The 24,556-nt window shown below is 45.5% G+C and overlaps 1 protein-coding gene across 1 annotated transcript in view; it reads right to left on the bottom strand.

Moving 5' to 3' along the window:
- GALNT18 (polypeptide N-acetylgalactosaminyltransferase 18) overlaps window positions 1–24,556 on the bottom strand; it is a 379,034-nt gene that overhangs the window by 32,280 nt on the left and 322,198 nt on the right. The window contains exons 8-9 of the mRNA XM_056116106.1: window positions 22,283–22,420; window positions 15,147–15,242 (exon numbers count right to left, since the gene is read on the bottom strand). Of these exons, the coding sequence (XP_055972081.1) occupies window positions 15,147–15,242; window positions 22,283–22,420 (234 nt within the window). The remainder of the gene's footprint in view (window positions 1–15,146; window positions 15,243–22,282; window positions 22,421–24,556) is intronic.

Below are 24,556 nucleotides of genomic sequence, written 5' to 3'. Positions count from 1 at the left end.
GAAAAAAAAGTTATAAAATTTTCTTTTTTAAGCGTGTCCTTCACCCAAGTCAACCTCCACTTCCACACGTGTTCCTGCATTTAACAGTGTATTTTTCAGTAAGAAAAAAAAAATAAAGCTGTTTTAGTGATTGATTTAGAGGGGCCAGAGCTGTTTAAATTCCCAGTATATTAACACTGTGCTAACCTCAAGGACTCCACTAAAGCTCTGCTGGCAGGGGCTAATACAGAGCAGTGAGCAGGTTTTAGAAAAAGCAGCCGGGACAAAGGCAGCGTGGCGACAATGGAGTTAGTGGAGAAAATCAAATATAAGAATCCATTTATGCCTGTGATATATTCTGAACACATCTACTTAGGAACTTTCTGAAACAGACAAGTATATTCTTAAGCCGCCTGATATAAACACTATTCAGACAAGCCCACTCAGTGCTACCAGTCCTATTTCCGGAGCTTCTTTCTTATAGTCCTTCTTTCTCAGGTTCTCAGTGGTAGGACCTTCCCCGGGTGCCTTTGGAAAGGCACCAGGGTGCTTTAGCCCCACGTGGACTAACCGCTATTCTGTGCCCCCTGTGGCCAGTGTGGCAGCCCTACGCATGGAAGAACCACCCTACCGAAAGTCAATGGTGCCCTCCTAAGAAATAACTGTGAGGGGTGGCAAAGGACACAGGTCACTTGCTGAGGGTCTGTCCTTGGGGAGAAGAATAGCAGAATCCTTGCGTACTCCCCACCCCGCTTCCTGTTCCAAATGGCTGGAAGAGGAGGCGTTCAGGGGCATCCGTCCTTGTGTGGATCAGGAGCCACAGCCCTCCTGACATGAAACACGAGAGGACCCTGATAGCCACTTTGCCCCTGCTTGCCTGCTGGGGCCTCCTCAATGCAGAGCTTCCAGACCACCCAGAGAGGGGCTGAGTGGTGGGAAGCTCCAGGAAGGCGTGTGTGTGCATGCAGGCCCTCCCGACAGAGGATCCGCAGCATCTCTCCCAGGCCAGTTTCCACATGCTCACATGATTCCCTGGCAGGATAAGCCCTGATGGGAGAAGATTTCCCTCACTTTTGCTTATTCTGCCCAAATATGACAGGTCCTATCAGGATTCACTAGGAGGGAGATGCAGGTGTGAAACATGTAGAAGACCATGCTCATAGCATGGACAAGGCCCTGAGTTCTATCCTGGACACACCTGGTCCCTGCAGCACCACCAGGAGTAGCCTGTAGGCCCCCTTACAATACTGGGTAAAAGGTAAAGGCCCTCCCGTTGATCGTCGATTTGCTCGAGCGGGCCCAGTAACGTCTCCATTGGAGACTTTGTTGTTACTGTGTCTGGCATATCGAATACTCTCGGTAGCTTGCCGGGCTCTCTGAGAGGGGCGGAGGAATCGAACTCGGGTCGGCCATGCTGGCCGCTTGTAAGGCGAACGCCCTACCCGCTGTGCTATCGCTCCAGCCCACAATACTGGGTATGGCCCCTATAACAAAACAAAACAACAACAACAACAACAACAACAACAACAACAAAAAGAGACAGAGAAGAAGGAAAAATAATGAAAAGAATCTGGCTTCCATTTCCATGGAGAAGGGCACATTTCTCAATCTTTCATTCCCAGTTCTCTTGGAAAATATGTGTTTCAGGGTGAAAAGTATAATATAGGAGGAAAGGCATTTTCTTTGTGCATGGCTAATCTAGTTTGAATCCCAGCACCACATAGGGTTCCCTGAATCCTGCTAGGAGTGGCCCCTAAGCACAGAGCCAGAAGTAAGCACTTAGTACTCCTTGATGTGACTTCAAAACCAAGCCAAACAAAAAATATGGGATCTTGGGCTGGAACGATAGCACAGCAGGTAGGGCATTTGCCTTGCACCCGGCCAACCCGGGTTTGATTCCCAGCATCCCATATAGTTCCCCAAGCACCGCCAGGAGTAGTTCCTGAATGCATGAGCCAAGAGTAACCCCTGTGCACTGCCGGGTGTGACCCAAGAAAAAACAAAAACCAAAAAAACAACTTCCTGAAAAAAAATATATGGGCTCTAGAAGAAGACAAGAAATTCTGAGCCTATGAGACCTCACTTGATGAATAATAACTGACACAGTCAGTGTCATTTGAGGAGGCAAGCTTTCAGAGAGATGCCTCAGGATGTGATTTTGCTGTATGGACATCACAGAGTATCGCCAAAGACAGTGAAGCCAAACCCCTAGGCACCTAGGCCCTAGGTCCTGGGACCACTCACCACCACTGGCTGAAACTAAGCAGTTCTGGACGGCACTGCTGATAGAAACAGCAGTTGGGAGACATCGATGGGGGGTGTAGAGTGCGTCAGATACTGGACCGAGCATCCAAAATCAAGGATCTGGCTTTCATTTCCATGGAGAAGGTACATCTCTCAAGCCTCTATCCCCAGTTCTCTTGGAAAATAAGTGGTTCAGGGTGAAAGATATAATATAGGAGTAATGAGATCTCTTCTAGATCCCGTATTTTTTGTTTGGTTTGGTTTTGAAGCCACATGCATGAGTGCTCAGTGCTTACTTCTGGCTCTGTGCTTAGGGGCCATTCCTGGCAGTACTCAGGGAACCCTATGTAGTGCTGGGATTCAAACCAGATTGGCCATTACAAGGCAAATGCCTTTACTCCTATATTATATCTTTTGCCCTGAACCACATATTTTCCAAGAGAACTGGAGATGGAGGCTTGAGAGATGTGCCCTTCTCCATGGAAATTGAAGCCAGATTCTGATTTTTCCATCCAACCCTTTCAAAACCTCTCAAAGGTGGATGGTTTTTAAAAAAAAAAAAACACAAAAACAAAACCCCTTCACTCCATTGCCCAGATGAAGAATAAGGATTTGGGTTAAAGCTGCCGAGTGCCAACTCAGTGCTTCTGAGCAGGCTGCCAGGAGGTCTTTGTTAGGAACTGTCTCAGCCTTCACTGATCCCAAGTCCAACAGCTCTATTCCTGGATCCATTTAGCAAACAGACAGCACTAGCTGCTTCTCCAAGCCAGGGCCACATCAGAGGGTAAAGCCAAGTGCCTATCGTCAAGGAACACAGGATCTAGAGTTGGAGAGACCCCTGAGCTAGAAACCTAATTTCTGCCTGACTTCCCTTGGTAATTGTGATGAATCTGGGCATTTAGTTAAGGGGTTTCATAGTACATGCTGTAATAGCCTAAAGTGTGTACTATGAAAGAAGCTTGCGGCAGATACTTGGGGATTAGGGAAATGAGGGATGACCACAGAACAAGTGGCAGAGCTGGAATGACCCTTACGAGCCCCTATGCAACCCCCTTTCCCACCCCCGGCACAGACCAGGCTACAGCACTTCGGTGGGGTCTTAGGGTGCACTATAGGCTGGAGGTGAAAATGGCCTATACTTTCACTTCCTAAGGGAAAAAAGGAGAAGCAAGTTTCTGGGCCTGGAAGCAGATAGTGTCTTTGAGGTGACACAGACGTGGGATGCAGGTGCAGGTGATATGTCAGGACACAGGTAGCGTGTGGGAAAAGGTGTAGACCCAGGATACAAGTAGTACCGATGAGATTCCTCTACAACTAAAAACGGCTACAAGAATGCAAGAAGCCAGTCCAATCCTGGGGTGCTGGCAGGAGAGGGTGACCCCAGATCATATGCTCCACTTATCCTGACCATCATTCCTCGCCCTTGGGTGACACACACCTCATCTCATGTAGCATTTGGAGGCCTGGAACCACAGTGTGGCAGAGCCCTCTGAGCACCTCAGTGACAGGCTCTGTGCTGGCCCAACTCCATGGCAATCACACAGTTGGCAATGGAAGCATGAATCACTGTCCTGTCACCAGGAGTCAGAAGCAAAACTGGGTCCCAAACTTATGCTCTTAACTGCGAGATGACCCATATGTCTATCACTGCTCTGACCCTGTGGTGGCCATAACTCCCCCCCCTTAAACAACCTCCGCATGCTGGAAAGCATGGCAAGGAGGAGTGAAGGGTGACTGTCCCGAGGGTATCAGAGAGAGCAGAGCCACCTCAGAGCCACTGCATAGCCCACCTTTGATAGCCCCCTCCCCCTAGGGGGGTCCTGGCTCTGGTTGCTCAGACACCTGTTAGTGAAGGATCCAAATAACCCTATCAAATGAGTCCTGGATAAAAGGCCAACTCTACATGGGGGTGGAGTCCCCCATAAACAGTGACCTGAACAAGGCTCGATGAAGATAAACCAACGTTTATCTTCATGTAGGTGTCTGGCCAGTACTGCCACACACAGGGCCCCCAAGGGCACACTTGAACCCATCAGAGTAAAGCAATCAACTCTGGAAAGGCTTTTAAAACTTCCCAGTCTCTCAGTTTCTTTATAGATGAAAAATGGAGACATGGAGAAATCTGCCAAAGGCCACAGAAATGGCTGGTGATTTAAGTCCTTGAGCCACAAAATAAAACTTTCTCAGTGGTCGATGAGATGCTACTTGACAGTTCTGTCAGTACAAAAAGACCCATGAGAAGTCTTGTGGGCTCTGCAAGCTGCCACTGGCATTACTGCCAAGTGACCAGGGTTAGGGGCCTCTGGTGACCCCCACAGGATGCCACACTATGAGCAGCAGACAGAGAAGCCAATCTTGCTTCTTCCTCTCCTCTCTCTGCATGTCTGTATGTACAGGCCTATGTGAATTAAAAAAAAAAAACTTAAAAGTTCTCCCAAATCCATTTAAAATTCCATACATTTTCACTTTCACTAAACACAACGCTTGATCTAATAGGGAGTTCATCTCTGTATTAAAAATAGAATGATTCTTTCAACTCAAGTCTAATCTTAATACCTTGAGTCAAAAAAGTACTCCCTGGACATAAATGTGGCAGTTTCAGGACTTCAAAAACTTAAGAAGGGATTAAAGTCTCTTTCATCTTATTCTATAGCCAAAATTTTCTCCTTCCTATAGGAAAAGCACTTGCCCCTGTTCCCAGCCCCTTTGTCTTCTAGAATCTAAAGATATAGGAAGAGAGGTCCAGAGAGATGGTAAAGGAAGTAAAACACTGGCCTTGCATATGAACAGCCTTGGTTCAAATCACTGGTACTACATATGGTCCCCTGAGCATTGCCAGGAGTGCTCCCTGAGAATGGAGTAAGGAGTCAAACAGCTGGGTATAGTCCAAAATTTTTTTTTTTTTGCTTTTTGGGTCACACCTGGCAATGCACAGGGATTACTCCTGGCTCTGCACTCAGGAGTTACTCCTGGCAGTGCTCAGGGGACCATATGGCATGCTGGGAGTCGAACCCGGGTCGACCGCGTGCAAGGCAAACGCCCTACCCGCTGTGCTATCTCTCCAGCTCCAGTCCAAATTTTTTTTTAAAAAAAAAATTTTAAGATGATGAGGAAGAACAGAAGAAGGAAGACGAGGAGGAGGAGGAGGAGGAGGAGGAGGAGGAGCAGAAGGAGGAAAAGGACAGGATGGAGGAGGGGGAGGAGAAGGAAGAGTTGGGGAAGAAAGGGGGGAAAATGGAAGAGAAGGAGGTACAGGCATTAAAAAAAACCCAAAACCAAAAATACCAAAAACAACCCAGGAGAAGTTCCCAAACCCCAGCATCCTCTTTCACGGCTGTATAAGAAGGGGGGCAACAGGCTGCATGAACTGTAACTGCCTTCCTCTCTACCCGGGACACCTCACATGAGAATCCTGGACAAAGCTGAAGTTCCTGTTCCGAGTTGTGGCAGAAAATAATATTCTATGATGAATGATCAAATGAAAGAATAAATGAATGAACAAGAGATTGTATAAAAGAGTCTACAGGGAGAGATCATTGTATTTTTCCCACCAGAAAACATTTTTTTCCAGGCTGTTACACTAATTAGGGCTGATATTCTCAGTTATTTTGAGGATTGCTAGAAATTTGCTGCTAATTCAAATAAAATGGTAACATTCACTCATTAACAAATTAGAAGGCTTCCCAGCCACCGAAGCTCACTAACTTCAAGAGTTACACCATGCTCTCTCCCTCCTAGGACCTTCTCTAAGAACTGAGAATATCATAACTACCAGAGATAACTAAAAAATAATACATATTTAAACAGAATCTCTGAAAAGGTTGAATTCCAAATGAGATAACTTAGTTGCTCTCTAGCCTACCCAGTCTTTGGGTCCCTAGTGTCTTTGCATTTCATCGGACAAGAAAATAAATTGCTCTACAAACCCATTACCATTATGAGACTTAATGTGTTTTTCATTGGAAATAAAATTTTACCAAGTATGAGGCTTTATGAAAGATAACCTATGATAAGTTTGCTGAATGAATGAAACTGAATGGAGAAACTGGAATTCAAATTATGGGCCTCTCCCGAGATCTGTCTTGGTCAGCAGACTGTGGGTGGGCAAAACCATCCATATTTCCTGTCACAATTTTCTTATTCTCTTCTCTGTCACAGATGGAATTGGTTTATAAAAAATTCTAAATTTTTTTAAACCATAATATAGGCATTAAAGGGCTTGCCTTACATACAGCTGACCCTGGTTCAATCCCTGGCACTGGATACGGTCCCCTGAGCATCTCCAGGAATGATCGCTATGGACAGAGATAGGAATAAGCCCTGAGCAACACAGGATGTGGCCCAAAAACAAAACAACACCAAAAAAAAAAAACAAAAAAACACCTTTGTCCTCAGCATGTAAAATGCCCTTACTTCCCCATATCTGATGAGAAGCAGGACCATAGGACAGTTGCTGGTCAAAGAAAATGTAAGAAAAAATTGAATCAAGGCATTTTCTAGCAGAAGCCCAATTTTCAGTCACAGGCTTCCTCTCTGAGAGTGTCGTACCTTGAACTGCTTCCTCAGAACTTCATGGACTACAGTCTGCAGCCTGAGTACCTAGCTTAAAAGAGTCATTGTGACCATAACAAGTCAAGAGGAAGTCAGACTGGAGGTGGTTGGGCCTCTGGGTGTCCTGACAAAAAGGGGAAACTTGAACACACACACAAGGAGAATGCAGTAAAAATCAGGCTGCCACAAGTCAAGGAACTACCAGAAGCTGAGAGGCCCAGAACAGTGCCTTCTCTAAGAGCCTTCAAAGGAAGCCCGACTCTGCCAACTACTGTGAGTGGGGTTCTCACCTTTAGATGTGCAAGCAATACAATTGTGTTGTATAAACACTAGGCCTGGGGACCTATGAGAAGGGCTGCCATAGGGTACATACAGGGAACACCATGTGATTAGACTATGACTCCACCTTCAGCCAACTTTGTGAAAAGAATAAAGGAAATATCTAAAGTTTAAAAATAAGAAGAAACTAGAGGGGAGGTTCTCTATTCTTTCAAAAGCATGCAGAGGCACTGTCCGACAAGCCCAGCCCAGAGTATATCATTTCCCACGGGAATGGACAGTGTTTGGTCCATTTGGTCTTCACCTGCCAATCAGCATGGAGATGCAATGAAGCTAAAGGCTAATATGTCGACTTGTGCTTGGGTAGATAAAATCCAAAGGTGTTCCCTTTGCTTTCCTCTAAGCCACGAACTTTTGCAGCTAGTGTGGCAATCTTGTTCTAATATGCTTTCTCAGAAAACACCAACAGATAGATACTGAGCTCCTCAAATGCTCTCAGTGCTTGCAGAGCCACAAATCAATTCATTTACTGAGAAATGAGTATGTTTTTCTCACATGTTCACCTTAAGAATTATATTTTTCTTTCTCGGGGCTGGAGCGATAGCACAGCGATTAGGGCATTTGCCTTGCACGCAGCCAACATGGGCGACCCGGATTCGATTCCCAGCATCCCATATGGTCCCCTGAGCACCGCCAGGAGTAATTCCTGAGTGCATGAGCCAGGAGTAACCCCTGAGCATCTCCAGGTGTGACCCAAAAAGCAAAAAAAAAGAAAAAAAATTATATTTTTCTTTCTGATATTGACAAGATAAATGCATTTGATTAATGCCATTAGAATCTGGGGGTTGTAGATGAGCTGGTTGGTGAAGGTTGGGTTTTAAAACCCAAAAGGAAAAATCTTACAGATTTGGAAGAGGATATAAGGAAGGAAAGGAACCCATGTCTGCAGAGTGTACTCACCCAGTGGGGAGTCCTTCCCCCATTGCCATCTCCCTCTCACTGCTGCAGGCTGATATCCAAGGCATCAGCTCAACTATGGCCAGAGACAAAATTATCAAGACAGAATTCAAGCCTAGGCTGTGGGGAAGACTTGAGGATTAAAAAAAATAGGCTAGGTGAAATGAGTCAAAAACAGAGGGACAGACGTAGAAAGATCGCACTCATTTGTGGAATATAAAGTAACAGAATGGGAGACTAACACCCAAGAATAGTAGAGGTAAGTACGAGGAGGATTACTCCACAGCTTAGAAGCCGGCCTCACATTCTGGGGGAAAACACAGCTCAGATAGAGAAGGGACCACCAAGTAAAGGGTGCTAGGAGGGTCCGCTTGGGATGGGAGATATGGGCTGAAAGTAGACTATAGACCACACATGATGGCCACTTCATATCTGCATTGCAGACCACAACACCAAGAGAGAGAGAGAGAGAGAGAGAGAGAGAGAGAGAGAGAGAGAGAGAGAGAACAAAAGGGAATGCCCTGTCACAGAGAGAGGCAGGTTAGGGTGAAGGGTGAGGGTGGTGGGAGGGATGCTGGGACCATTGGTGGTAGAGAATGGGCACTGATGGAGGGATGGGTACTCGATCATTGTATAACTGAAACGCAAACACAAAAGTTTGTAAATCTGTAATGGTACCTCACAGTGATTCACTAATAAAACATTAAAAAAAAGAAAAAACATAGGCTAGAGCTGCACTGATCCACACAATTGAGTTGGATGGTAAGTGGGAAAGGTGTTGGAGCCTTGGGGGAAGAAGACGGATACACTGGTGATGGGTGTGGTATTGGAATTATGTGCAGCAGAAACCATTATTAATAGCACTATAAACCACAGAATCTCAAAAAATTAAAAATAAATAGCATAGACTAGGGGATGGAAAAATAGTACAACTATTAGGGCATTTGTTTTGCATGCAGCTGACCCATGTTTGATCCCCAGCACCCATTAGGGTTCCCTGAGTTCCATCAGGAGTGTCTGAGTGCAGAGCCAGGAGTAAGCCCTGTAGTCCAAACAAACAAAAAACAAACAAACAAATAACCAAACCAAAAACAAAGCCTAATCTGTCTTCAACCCTAAAATAGAAACTTCCTGCAGGCAGAAGCTTTTAACAGACTCCTTACTCTCTCCAAGGTTCAAGAATAAATAGCATTAGCCCAAAGTAGGCCTTGCACGCAGCCAACATGGCCGACCTGAGTTCGATTCCTCTGCCCCTCTCCGAGAGCCTGGCAAGCTACCACCCACACGGCAAAGCCTGACAAGCTACCCGTGACATATTTGATATGCCAAACACAGTAACAACAAGTCTCAAAATGGAGATGTTACTGGGCCCACTCGAACAAATCAATGAACAAGAGCTGGAGTGATAGCACAGCGTGTAGGGTGTTTGCCTTGCATGTAGCCAATATGGCAGACCTGGGTTTGATTCCTCTGCTCCTCTCAAAGAGCCTGGCAAGCTACTGAGAGTATCTCGCCCGCACAGCAAAGCCTGGCAAGCTACCCATGACATATTCGATATGCCAAACACAGTAACAAGTTTCACAATGTTACTGGGCCTGCTCAAGCAAAAAAAAAAAATCGATGAACGGGAGGACAGTGACAGCAACAGTGGCCCAAAGTAGACTCCCAGTGATTAAGAAACCAAAAGTAATGAATTAAAATCTCTAGAATTCCAGTATGGGTGTGTAAGTAAGCATTCTAATCTTAAGTGTCTACATGATATTGGATTCCTTCCTAAGGACTCTGGAGCTCAACAAACTTGATTTTTGTTTTGTTCAAAGTTTTGTTTTGGGGAGTTTGGGTCACACCCAGTGGTGTGCAGGGCTTGTTATTCCTGATTCTGTGCTCAGGGCTCACTCCTGGCAGTGCTTAGGAGCCCACATGCTATGCCAGGAACTGAACCAGGGTCAGCCACATGAGAGGCAAGTGCCTAAACCCCTGCACTATCTCACCAGTCCCAAACTTGACTTTTGACTCCATTGAAAAGAGATAGGTCACTAGAATCTGAGCACCAACTAGGAAGATTTCCCCTATTCTATGGGAAAATCAGTCTTTATTAATTTGGGAGCTTTTCAGTCTTCCTTAAATATTTCCTTTCGGGGCTAAACAACTTCCACTCTTTTAACTCAAGGATATGGTCTTGAATATCTTTATCAGTTAGGTAATAATAACAGTCAATATTTAGTGAGCAATGACTGAGGACCAGGTGTGTTGGCTAACTGTTTTACATACATTGATTTACCTAGTTATTTTAATAACTATTTAAGGTAGGTATTACTATAATTTCTGTTTTATTGATAGGGAAATTGCACAAGGTCTTCCCAAGGAACACGATTAAGAAGAAGAATGGCTGCCTCTGAACCTTGGTAGTGGTCATCATATACTGCCTTATCATAGGACTTACAATATTTACAGACTTCCTATCCTGAAGGGACGCTTAGGGGGGGAATTTTGTAAGGTTTCATAGCAGAGATAAGAAGGACAGTCCTGATTCTCAAACTGGTCCTTATGCCTCAAAATTACAATGTAAAGTGTCACAACCAACCTATGAAGCTATGTAGTGCTCAACCTGCACATTCTCACACAGCAGTCTTACTGTACTGCATGGACTTTACTTGGTGTTTCTGGATCTTTGTGTCTGTGTAAACAAGAGCAGATTGTTTTGTTTATTTGTTTGTTTGGTCTTTAGGACCACACCTGTGATGTTCAGGGCTTATCCTGGATCTGTGCTCAGGGGTTATATCAGGAGGGGCTTGAGGAATCCTGTGTGGTGCCCAAGATCAAACCAGGGTTGGCATATGAAAAGAAGTGCCCTACCCACTTTATTATCTCTCTGATCCAACAAGTGCAATTTTGCAGAGAGCTGTCAGTGGGGGTAGGGGTGGGGGGTGGGGAGAATGAATGTTGAATATTTGATTTGGACCAAGTCTGGAAAACTTTGAGAATTCTTGGGGGTAGTATCTGTCCACAGCACTCTTTAGAGGATCCTGCCCTTGTACTAAGGTACTATCCTTAGTCCTAAGTACTATCCTGGATAGTACTAGGTACTATCTTGAGCTCCCTGTTCTTTTATCCCCTCCCCCTATGAACCAAATAAGTTCTTTTAAGGGATAGTAGTTGGCCTTGAAACCTTGCCAGTCAGCATTCCTGCTCCTCAGCCACTGATTATGCCCTGTGCTGTTTCCAACCTGCAAGGATGAACTCTCGCCAGGACACAACCCCTCTAAGGGATGACCCAGTTCTTTCTGGCTCCTACAGCTCATTGGGCAGGCCAGACCCAACAAATTTCTGCTAAAGTGCAGCCTGTCTACTCCCTTGTTCTGGGAAATGTGTCTGATCTGAGGCTGGTCTCCTTCCCTGTGAACACTGAGAGCTGGCCCCAGTGTTCCCTGTGCAGTCTCGTTTCATGAGAATTTCAGTAACTTTGGAGATAGTTAGGAAAATCTGAGTCTTTTCAACACTTTCTGCTGCCCTATTTCTAAAGATAATTTGCAAAACGTTGGGGTGGGGTGGGGCTGCTTCCAGCATGGCTAAAAGCACAGCATCAATTCACAGCTTCCCAGGCCAACTGACTTTCAGAAAAGAATTCAAGGTAAGAAGTCTGAGGGCTCTGGCAAAGCAGAGCCTGAATGGAGCCAGTTCATTTTCCTATTTTTGCAGAGAAGAATGCAGACCCAGACAGAATCTATCCATGCCAGAGAACAGCATCTCCATCCTCCTTTCAGAGTGGTCTGGACCAAGAGAGTGAGGAAGCCCAGTGGGATGAGGTGTTTGATCTGGGTTTACTGACCACAGTCTAGGTCCATGGAAATTCATTACACTATACACTTAAGATGTGAGTACTTAGTATCAAGTTTTACCTTGATAAATGAGTAAGATAAAATAAAAACCCAGAGATGGTTAAGACAGTACTTCAAATAAATGGACAGATTAAGCTTAGGACTTTAATATTCACTGACCATTCCCCTGGTCCCTGGTTTGCTCCTGGAGCAGCACAATGATGTTTTGATGGTCTACAGGCTGGCCTTGACCAGAGCAGGAAACCAAGGCACATGGTCCATGAGTCCAAGGAAAGGCAGTTCAATGTGGGTTGAAGCCAGAAACTTAAGGGCATTTGTTCTGACCAAGGCTTAATGAGAAGCAATAATAACATTAATATTACTATCATAATATTAACACTAATATTATTGTGATTTACGGTATGCCAACTATTATTTTAAATATTCTGTAGGCATCAAATATTTATAATCATTATGATATATAAATATATATACAGTGATTAATCCATTTTTTGCATATAAGAAAATAGACTGAGATTTCAAACCTTGTTTAATTTTTTGCTCTAGAAACTATTAAAGCTGACAGTTGACTCAAGCAATTTGTTGCCATAATTCATGCTCCTAAGCACATCGAGACTATTCATATGGAGTTAGGAGCCATAGGCAGAAGGCATTCCTGCTCAGGAGGGCACCTGTCATTCCTCAGAGAACATTTTCAACATTTGTTCCCAGTCCAGGTTAGCACTGGCCCTGCATCCACTCAGATTTGCTAAAATCATGTAACTCCCTTCCTTCCTGTGCAAACCAGCAGCACCTCTGCAGGTAAGACCAACCTCTATTCCAGCTTCATTCTGGATGACCGATAAGCCCAAGTCTTCAATCCCCCCATCCCATCTCTTCAATGGAAGGTAATTCAGGGACTGAGACACATACCCTATATGTGCCCAACCTGGGTTCAATTATTGATAATACAGGGGCCACTGAGCATCACTGGATACAGCCCCGAGACCCCTGAGTATGGCTAGATGTGGCCCTAGAGGTACCATAGTACTGCTCGGGTGATCCAGGAAATCCTTGGACTCTTGCACTGAACCACCAGTTGGCTGAGAATCACCAATGGGGCCTCAGGGCCTACTGAGAACCACTTATGAGATAGATTCCCCAATAAATAATAAAATACAATGTTTTTATTTTATATGACATCGTTTTGGAATATTTTATTTTATTTTATTTTATTGTATAGCTATGCTAAAATAAACTCCTAGATCATGTTAAGGTTTATGAAGTCCTAAGTGTAGATTCCTAATTTAAAAGGTCCTTTTAAGTAGACGCCACTAAAAGGGTGCATTTCTCTCACCCTATCTTGTGAGGACACAAGGGGAAGGACCATCTGTGAGCCAGGAAAAGAGCTCTTACCACGAAACGGTCAGCCCTGAGATCTTACACTTCCTTGACTCTAGGACAGTGAGAAAATGAACGTCAGCTGCGAAGCCACCCTGCCAACGGCGGTTTGTTCCAGGGCCGAGCAAGCCAGTGCAGGCAAGTGTCTACTAAAGTGAACAAATGTTAGCTCCACAACTCACAGACTGACTCCTAGGAATAAATCCCCAAGCAATGCATGGATAGTACACCGAAAGGGTTCATAGCAGCAGTATTAATAACACTCCCAAACTGGTAATAGCCCACGTGTCCATCCACAGTAGAATATATAGTGACTATGGTCTATTCATAAAGCAGAATGCCACAGAATAATGAAAATGAACAAATTACAACTGCATGCCACAGCACGTGTGTTTTACACATAGGCAAAGGGGACACCACCAACCAGAGAAGCAGACAATCAAGAGCAAGCATTTCCACACTTATGTGGCTTCCTGTTCTCCTTTCAGAAAATAAATCCTTCAGTGCTCTTCCACAAATCTGTGTTCTTTCAGGGAACTAAGAGAAAGTGCCCCTCCAGGATATTATTGGCCCCATCCTGGATTATTCCAGTGCCCTCCAGGAGTTGGAATTGCTCACTTTGGGGGAAGCAGTGCTCTAGCTTTTATTTATAAGTTCAAAATCAGGCAGCAATGCTCTTATTATTGATCTGAATGTGGTTATGTGTGTACATTTAATCTAAGAGTTCCTAAATTTGCAGACCTAGAACTTTTCTATTTAGTGTACATGTGTGTATGTGTATGTATGTGTGTATATGTGTGTCTGTGTGTTAATAAAAGTATATATGAGGTTAGCCACTCACTAAAGTGCCAGTCCCTGTAATAATGAAGAAGACTCTTCTGCCTGGTGTGTGGACAGTGTAATGCCACTGTCCTGCAGTTAACCAGTCATGGGTTGCAGTAGTTCAGCCCACAGGAAGGGCAAAGTGGCAGAGACTACAATGGACAACTGTTGCACTCAGGGTAACATACACCACTGTGTGTTTAGGCAGATAATGACCCTTTTAAACACAGAACTACAGTTGCACAAACATACATATACTTAATATTAAATATCTTTTTTTAATCACTGTGCACCCAGGGAAGCAAGATAAAATCATTGTTGAAAATGTTGTTAATAATTCAAAACAGGCCAGCCAGTGGCATTCTTAATTAAAGGTTGGTAATTGTACTAGCAGAACAAATGACTTTCCTTACCCATGTCTTGACATCCTCTTTGAATATCTGAAGCCTAGTCTATCAGTGGGGAAGTTTTAATGATAACATATTTTATAGGCAACTTCCCTTTGGCCTGGCCCTTTTCTTCATTCTCCACAGAAGGTCATAAGCACTAACAGGGGTCTTGTGGTGGTGATGTGTTTCAGCCCCAGCTCTGCTCTAAGAGTAGAGCCTGAGGCTGTGGAATGATCGTCAAAGTCAAAAGGGTCTAAAGAGCTTGTGAGATGTGAGGGAGCTTGAAAAACTTCACAGGGCCCCTCCTTCAAGGCATGTACAGGCTACTGACCTGGATTGGAATTTCTCCATGGTCATTTCACAGAATACAAGGGTTCCTCTGAGGACCTCTTCACCCTCCTCACTCCTCACAACAGTGACACCTGGCATCCTAGTATTCCCCTCCCCAGCCTCCTTTCAGGCAAGAAGGACTTGCAAAAGTCCTCCAGGAAGGACTCTTCTCTTTATCACTTAGGGATAAAAGCTTCAGTGGAAAGGTCTTGGGCCTGGGATGGCTGTGTTGGTTTGACTTTTGGTTCTCCTGCCCCATTCATTAATCCATCTCTCTCTCTCTCTCTCTCTCTCTCTCTCTCTCTCTCTCTCTCTCTCTCTCTCTCTCCCCCCCCCCTCTCTCTTTCTTAGGCACACACATATTTTAATGACTCACCTGGGGTGTCATGCCATGGCAGATGTACAGGATGGGAACGTTCTCTGTTTCTGGGCCCTGGTCAAGACACAGATCTGTCTTCAGAGAGTTCTGTAGCTGAACACCAGAGGAGAAGGACCACAGCAAAGAAAAAGGAACAGGAAAAAAATGCATTAACTGGAGAGAAATAAACGTTCCACAAAGACACACCCTGTTTTCATAAACAACCCAAGGCCCTGGGAATGCTATGAAAAGCAATGAGCAGCAGCTTCTGCCTAAAGGAATCAATGTGACTGAAGGGAAGACCAGGGAGAGAATCATTTGCTTGTTAAGTTGCCAGGAAGAATTTGGGAGATTGGGTGTTGAGACCACCGTGTGTGTGTGTGTGTGTGTGTGTGTGTGTGTGTGTGAGAGAGAGAGAGAGAGAGAGAGAGAGAGAGAGAGAGAGAGAGAGAGAGAGAGAGAGAGAACCACAACCCCTTTCAAGGGAAGAAATCTATGTTGCTGAGGGGTGTCAGCTGTTTTCAGGTTGGGATGCCTCTGGAACCAGTAGAATTTCTGCCTATGGTAGATGCAGCAATATAGACTGCCAGTGGGACACTGGCCAAGCCCAGGGTCCCACTGGTGGTCCAGCAGTTGAAAAATTACCACATGGGAATTCTCACAGAGAAAGTTAATGTGGAAGCAGAAGATAGGTATCTTTTACCCTCTCCTACAGACAACCTAAAGAATCAATTTTTGGATACTCTACGCCAATCGTTGCCTTCCATGTTCCTGGTAAGAAAACCAATAACCAAGGTTCCATCTGACTTAAATCAAATTGCAGCTCATGGAAAGGATGACTTTAGAGTCTACATAGCATAGCTGAGCCATCAACCAATATTTTAAAAAAACAGTCATTCTTTTTTATTTCCCTTGCCTCTGCAATCCTTCTGTCTCTGGGGTGTGACAATCCATATCTCTCTGTCTGTCTTTCTGTCTGTCTTTCTGTCTCTCTCTCTCTCCCCCCTCCTTTCTGTCTCCCTCCCTCCTTCCCTTCCTCCCTCTTTCTCCCTTTGGTTTTAAGCCACACCTGGCGATGCTCAGGGACTCAGGGATACTCCTAGTTCTGCACTCAGAAATTACTCCTGGCAGTGCTCAGGGGAGTAATCTCATATGGGATGGTGGGGATTAATCCCAGGCTGGTTGTATCACTGTATCACTGTCATCCTGTTGTTCATCTATTTACTGGAGCAGTCATCAGTAACGTCTCCATTCATCCCATCCCTGGGATTTTAGCAGCCTCTCCTTACTCATATTTCCCCAACGCTGCCATATTGGAGGCTCTTTCAGGGTCAGGGGAATGAGTTGCATTATTGTTACTGTTTTTGGCATATCAAGTATACCATGGGTAGTTTGCTAGGCTAGCTTTATGCAAGCCAAATGCCCTACCCACTGTATTATCTTTCAAGTTCGAGTGTGACCATCTCACACCTCTCCTTATTCTAAGAATCTGGTTAAGAAACCCTGAGACTGTGACAGCAGAATTGTAAAACCATTTAGATTGGGTGGCATATCTGCTGGACCATGGGCAGGCAAAGAAATCCAGCTGTGATCATGGATGAGAGGAAGTATGAAGTAGGTGTGATTAGAGACGAGAAGACTTCCCATTCCAACTGTGGGGTTAGGATCTTCCTGGCTTGAGTGTACATGTCTAGCTATATTTAATTTTTTGTGCTTCTAAGACTGTTTTGGCCTCTTTACCTCTACTTATGTTGAACTAGTTTCAGCATCTCATAGAAACCATAGTACTTGTGTGCAACTGCAGACTGAAACTGGAATCCAGGACAACAGACACAGGTGAGCCTTCTTTCTCGGGAAGGGGAAGGTCAAGGGCAGGTAGTAGCTGAACTATGGGAGCGCAAGTGGCTTGTGGAAGACAACAACCTCATAAGAGGCGTGAGATGGAGAAGGAGCAGATGCCAGAGGGACACCTCTGCGTGTTGTGTGTCCTTCTCTGGACAGGGGATGAGCAACAGGGTCAAACATTTTTTTCTTGAATTTCCTTTCCTTTACTAAGTGAGTGCAACTTAATCTCCCACTTACAGTTTTGAGAGACTCAAAACATAAGAACATGTGACAGTTCCCTAGACAGGATCCCCAGAAAACTGCATGCCCTATTTTAATGCCTTTCTTGCCTATGTGGGAGACACACATAGAAGTACACTCGGGACTTCTGTGGCCACAGAGAGTGCCTCTCCCATCAGAAGCCCAACCAGCAAGTGCTATGGAGTGCTGCTAACTGGTGCTGCAAGGAGAAAGATTCAAAGAGCCCTGATGTCACCCCTGGCCTCCTTTGGGTTCTCAGAGCAGCCTCTGGGAGAGAGTGGGGGCTGCCTTTTGCTCTGTGGCATCCCTTCCCCACCAAGCAGGTGGCCTCCTGACAGAGTGTGGCGGAAGATCCCAGCCTTGGCATGGAATCTGGGCTCCAGCTGTGTGGTCCTGGACAAAGCCACAAACTCTTATCTGTTTCCCTCTCTGAAAAATAAGGATAATAATAGTGCCTATCTCATAGGGCTTTTATGAAAATATCTACAAAGGCTTAGCACAGACCCCGCAACTGGCAACTGTGCAATAATTGGTAGCTGTTCTGATGACTGCCACAGCCCTCTTGCAAGCCATTTGGAGATACGGTATTATCACTGCATGTATGTGCTGGGAAGCTTGTGAGGGAAGGCCTTTCATTGTGTTATTTCGCTCCAAATGACATACTCAGATCTGTAATGTTCTCTTTCCTTAGGATGAGGGATATGTGTATAACAGGCTCTGCCTCACCTCTCTGTGCTATGCAGCGTGATCCTTCCCATTTGCTGCCCTCTGTGTGGCTTCTCTTTGCCTGATTAACTCTATGTCTTTCATTTGTTTTGAGCCCACAGCTTCTGTCATTCTGGAAGCCTTTCCTGACCCACATCTCTGAGGGAGGTCGCTGCTCTCTGCTTTGCCAGCACCTTCCTCTCTCCCATCACAGCTCCCAGTACATTGTCTTTCTGCTTCCTCACTGGCCCGTGTCTCTGAGTTCCCACACTAAGTTCCAGTCTTTCTCTCTCCTTATGGCGTAGGCCAGTCCTGGCACATAATGGACAGTAAAAACCAATGGAATGAATGAGGAAAGAAAATGAAGAAACAAAGGGCATCTTTGTTGGACAAGAGGCAGAGTCAGAATCTATCTCCAAAATCCCAGATCTTTCCATCTTGTAAATGGCAACAATCCCAAGATGGTAAAGATGTCCCATGAAGTAAAACGACTGCAGCCTTGAGGGTTTCAAAGCATGTCAAGGGTATGCAAAGATGTGGAGCCAAGGGTACACAAAGAGGAGCTGGAGAGATAGCACAGCGGATTGGGCGTTTGCCTTGCATGTGCCCGACCCGGGTTTGATTCCCAGCATCCCATATGGTCCTCTGAACACCGCCAGGAGAAATTCCTGAGTGCAGAGCCAGGAGTAACCCCTGTGCATCACCAAAGAAGAAAAAAAAAGAGTGCACAAAGATGTGGGAAACCTAACACTCAGAAGCCATACCTGTGGGAATATAGCTCAGTGGTAGAGCATCTAACTGCAGAAGCCAGGACTGTGTTTCAGGAGGCTGTTCCATCTCTCGTGCAAAAGCTGGGCTTAATCCAAAGGCCCCCCTCACCTGGCTCTGGAGCTAAGAGTTCCAGGAGGAGACTCATTCCCCCTGACCAGGGCCAAAGACCCTTCTGGCTGCAGAAATTATTCATGGGACCTAACAGTGGGTCCTTTATTGACTTGACTCTGGTCTGGCTGACAATGCCAGGAGGTCCTTTGACCTGGGAAGTCTCACTTGTGTAGAAGTTGGAAGAGGAAAAGGAAACCAGAAAAAAGAAAAATAAACTCTGCACCCAAGAAGACATCTGATCTTTCCATTTCAGTACAAAAATAATCAGCAGGAAGGATGACTCAGTCTCTGCAAATCCTCTTGCTCTTCCGGCTACATCTTGCTTGGCTCAGCGTTGCCCTCCCCATTGCCCCCATTAAGAGCTCGTTATGCTCCCTAACAAGGGAGCGTGCCTCTGCTCTCAGAGCCAGAGCCATGGAGGAGGCAGGCGGGAGGGGAGGCTGACCAGGCCTGCAGTCAGGCCTCTGCCCATGTCTAAGGGGATTAACTCTGCTCGGCCCTCCGTAGGATGAGGGGTGGCTTTCCCATATGGCAGTGTGAAAACGATGCCAGCTATCGAGTCAGGGAGATCACAACCTTATATATAACATGCACTATTTTACCAACCCAGGGTTTCTGGAGGTGGTGACAAGAGACTTAAGGGTAAACCTGCTATACCTGGTCAAAATGAGAGAGTTCACTTGGAAGACTAGAAAGTCTTTAGGCAGCATGCAAAGTTTGGGATCAATCACTTCCCTGGAGCTGCAATAGCAGGGATTGCTTGCAACAATGGGCAAGGATTATACACGGCCTGCTTTGAGCAGAAAGTGGGGACACAGGTAGCAGCTGAGTCTCAGACTTGTTCTGTTCTAGGGAGGTAGATGGGCTGATGGTCCAATGGTCCTCATGGTCCAATATACCTTTATTGGATCTGGAGCCTCAGGTAATAATAGTTAGGCAAGGCCAGTTGATGATTTTTTTTTACATAGAACTGTATCAGCTTGAGAAATAGAGTGACCACTAGGCCATTCTCAGGTCATGTCAACCCAATGATATGATGACATGCCTTGAAAATGTCATAATAGGATCTCTTATGGGAGTTTTTGGCACCCCACCCCCACTCCCCAATACCAGCTGGTCTCCTCAACCAGAGGCTAGATGGGAGGAGGGGGAGCTAGTACTTGGTACCCAGTTCTGGCTCCTTTAGAATTCTGGTTAAATTAGCATTGAGAGCACTATAGAAAACACCGAGGCCAAATGATTCCCTTCCAGGCAGAATGGTGTTTCTTCCATGGTGTTTCTACTGAGGTGTCCGAGCTTGAACTCAATTCCAGCCATAGTCTTTCAGAGGAAGAGGCTTCAGATTTTTTTTTAAGTTTTCATTGTGAGATACTAAAAAATCTGAGGGAATACCCTTCAAAGGAAAGAACTGAGCACTATCAAAAGCTGGTGTCCTTGATACGTAATTCAGTGTGGATTACCTGTGTAGACATGGGCAAACCCTTGTGCCTCCACTCCCGCTTTGGGGATTTAGCTGCTAGCAAAAAAAGTTCTAAATAACATTAAGAAACTGAATAGCACAGATGATAAGATGCTTGACCCATAAGTGGCCTGGTCAAGGTTGGAACTGTAGCACTGTAGCATTGTCTTCCCATTGTTCATCGATTTGCTTGAGTGGGCACCAGTAACATCTCACAACAAATTGTGAGACTTGTTGTTTCTGCTTTTGGCATATCGAATACGTCACGGGTAGCTTGCCAGGCTTTGCCGTGCGGGCGAGATACTCTCGGTAGCTTGCTGGGCTCTCCAAGAGGGTCAAAGGAATTGAACTCGGGTCAGCCATGTTGGCTGCGTGCAAGGCAAACGCCCTACCGCTGTGCTATCACTCCAGCTCAAGGTTGGAACAAGTTATGTATATAGCACTATCTGTAGCACTGTCCTTTCATTGTTCATCTATTTGCTCAAGTGGGCACTAGTAACGTCTTCATTGTGTGACTTGCTGTTACTGTTTTTGCCATATCAAATATGCCACAGGAGCTTGCCAGGCTCTGCTGTGTGGGCAGGATACTCTTGGTAGCTTGCCGGGCTCTCCGAGAGGGATGGAGGAATTGAACCTGGGTTGGCCATGTGCAAGGAAAACGCCCTACCCCCCTGCCCGCTGTGCTATAATGGAATACAAATTAATAATGAAAAGGATAACATGCTGCTGTGTGCAACAAGATGGAGACTCAGAGGGATTTAGGCGGTGAAGTCAGAGAAAAAGAGAAAACACTATTTGCTTTCCTGCCCCTATGGAAAAGAAAGAAACAAAGCAAATGAATGACCAAAACAGAAACAAAGTCAGACTTTAAGAACAAAATAACTGTTACCTATTTTCATCTTTAGGAGGCAAACGCAATGGAATTAAACAAATGACAGTGTCTAAGGCAGCACCTCTGAAACCTGTAACTAATTGTTACTTCACTAGCATTTTTTTTAAAAGATAGGAATTAGGTTCATCTGTATCCAAACCCTGTTCTTTGCACTTCCACTTTACTGCCCACACCAGAAAGTGTTGCTCTGGATCACAGTACTCAGCATCTCTCTGATGGCGTTCACTCAAGAAGACTGTTACCCGGAACTGTATCCAGGATGCTTCATGGGGGGAGGCATGGACATCAAGTGGTAGAGCCAGGGGGGCTGTGATGGCATGCTTGGGGAAGGCAAGTGGTGGTTACACTATCTTGCAATCCTTATCTAACTGCAGGTTTGGGTTTTTGTTTTAAAATTAAAGAATGGTGTTTGGGGCTGGAGTGATAGCACAGCGGGTAGGGCGTTTGCCTTGCACCCGGCCAACCCAGGTTCGATTCTCAGCATCCCATATGGTTCCCTGAGCACCACCAGGGATAATTCCTGAGTGCAGAGCCGGGAGTGACCCCTGTGCATTGCTGGGTGTGACCCAAAAAGAAAAAAAAAAGAAAGAAAAAAGGACGGTGATTGATACAGTTATTGATAGTTGTTTTTAGGCATATGATATTTTAACAACAATCCCACCACCAGTATCAACTTCCATTCACCAGGGTTTCATATTCCCTCCCCACCCTGACCCCCACCTCATCCTTGCCTGTCAACTTGATAGGCACATTACAATTTCAGTAGCTACAGCTTAGACCTCATGCTTTCAGTTTTGTTGAGTCTGTGTTTTGAACACATGGCCATACCCCTCACTCATATCACCAGTATAACTGAAGCCCATTCATCCATATTTACCCATATTTCCCGTTTTCTTCTCAAGTGAGATATGCAGGTGGGGGTGGAGTTGAAATGCTTAGAAGCTAAAGAAGAGATGAAGCACCTCTCTCAAAGGAACATAGGTGTTTGCACCTGAAAAAAACTGGCCCAGAAACCAGTCTCCTGGTCATCCACCCACTGTAGACCCTTGCCCCCACCCCCCACCCCCCAAACACAGACACACAGAGACACACATCGGAACATCTGAATGAGTTCCAAAGCCAGCTCCTTACCATCCCATAGGCAATGATGTCCGAGTACATCCTCATCTCAGGGTAGACACTGACCAGGTACCAGCGAAAGGTCTTGCACTGCAGCTGTTTCCGCAGAGCCTTCCTGGCAGTGATGTCCCCGATATCGATTCCTGAGTCCTGCATGGGGAATCACACCCAGAAATGCAGTCGCTGCCAGGGCACTGCTTCTCCACCAAACTCCCCCACCCCCAAGCCTTCCTGGGTTTGCATTTGAAGAATTCAAATCTTCAAGGGCAGAGACAGAGACAGAAAGAAGGGAAAAGATAGCATCATGCTAATTCTAGCGACAACAGTCATATTAGAAAAGGAAACTATGTAACACAAAATGCTAGGTCCTTTGTGAGGCATGCATAGAAATGTATATTTAAACCTGAGAGACACTACTACACCCTTTTATCTTACAGATGAGGAGTTAAACAAATAGAGGTTCAATGGCTTCCTTGCTAACTTGCACAAATTCCCACAGCTAATTAAAAGTGGAGATGGGATTTGAACCCAATTTGAACCCCCCAAAAATCTACTTGGGTCTGGAGTTTGTTCATTCAACTTTTTCGTGTTAATTTGGAAGTGCTGTCCTTCTGCCTCCTAACACTGTCCTGCTGGGACAACACCCTTCCTTCCTTCCTTCCTTCCTTCCTTCCTTCCTTCCTTCCTTCCTTCCTCCTTCCTTCCTTCCTTCCTTCAATCCATCCTCCCTTCCTTCCTCCCTCCCTCCCCCTCCTTTCCCTCCGTCCCTCCCTCCCCCCTCCCACCCTCCTTCCATCCTTCCTTCTTTCCTTCCAGGGGATGGGGGTCACACTGGGCTATCCTCAGACCTTACTCCTGGTTCAGTGCTCAAGGATCATTCCTGGAAGTGCATGGGGAACCATACGTGGTGCTGGGGATTTAATCAGGATCAGCCGCATGCAAGGCAAGAGTCTTAACATCTCTAGCCCCAAACAGATTTTCTCTACTACGGGATTTTAGCACAGCAATACCATGTCTTGGCTTCCCAGGTATTAGAACAATGGCCCCTGAGTCATGGGGCTGCTGCAGGTGAGGACTCGAAATGAAGACATGTACATGTTTATGTTAGAGGGGTAGGATGTTAAGGGGTTCTGCCATCTGGGGATCAGAGGATGACACCAAGTAGCCAGGACCACATGTCTTCCCCTGAACACCCTGCAGAGTAAGGGAGAAGGGGAAAAGGGAAGCAAAGCCTCTTCTACTGGGTCTGCAGTTAAGGCACTGCCTTGCTTCCTGCGTCAACTCTAGGGAAGAAGTTACTGGTGTGGGGTGATAATGAATCTGTCACACTGCGATCCAAAATCTCTGAGACTTTCTCAAAGAAGAAATCCGAATGGCTAAAATGCACATGAGAAAATGCTCTACATCACTAATCATCAGGGAGATGCAGATCAAAACAACAATGAGATATCATCTCACACCATAGAGACTGGCCCACATCCAAAAGAACAAAAGCAACCAGTATTGGCATGGATGTGGCGAAAAAGAGACTCTCCTTCACTGCTGGTGGGAATGCCGACTGGTTCAGCCCTTTTGGAAAACAGTATGGACGATTCTCAAAAAATTAGAAACTGAGCTCCCATTTGACCCAGCAATACCACTCCTGGGAATATATCTCAGAGAGGCAAAAAAGTACAGTCGAAATGACATCAGCACTTCTATGTTCATTGCTGTACTGTTCACAATAGCCAAAATCTGGAATAAACCCGAGTGTCCGAGAACAGATGACTGGCTAAAGAAACTTTGGTACATCTACACAGTGGAGTACTATGAAGTTGTTACAAAAGATGAAATTATTAAATTTATATACAAGTGGTACTACATGGAAAGTATGCTAAGTGAAATGAGTCAGAAAGAGAGAGACAGACATAGAAAGATCACATTCATCTGGGGCATATAAAGTAACAAAAGAGGAGACTAACACCCAAGAATAGCCAATATAAGTACCAGGAGGTTCACTCCAAGGCTTGGAGGCCAGCCACACATGCTAGGGGAAAAGGCAGCTCAGGTAGAGAAGGGAACACCAAGTAAAGGGTGTTGAGAGGATCCTCCCAGGATGGGAGATGCATGTTGAAAGTAGACTATAGACTGAACATAATTGCCACTCAATGCCTCTTTTGCAAACCACAGCACCCAAAAGGAGAAAGAGAACAGAAGGGAATGCCCTGTCACAGAGACGGGGTTGGATGGGGGTGGGGTGGGGTGGTGGGAGGGATACTGGGATCATTGATGGAGAATGGGCACTGG

Source organism: Sorex fumeus, unplaced genomic scaffold (genome assembly GCF_029834395.1).
Source record: "Sorex fumeus unplaced genomic scaffold, SorFum_2.1 ptg000030l, whole genome shotgun sequence".
Lineage (NCBI taxonomy): Eukaryota > Metazoa > Chordata > Mammalia > Eulipotyphla > Soricidae > Sorex > Sorex fumeus.
This window is presented reverse-complemented; position numbering and strand designations above follow the sequence as displayed.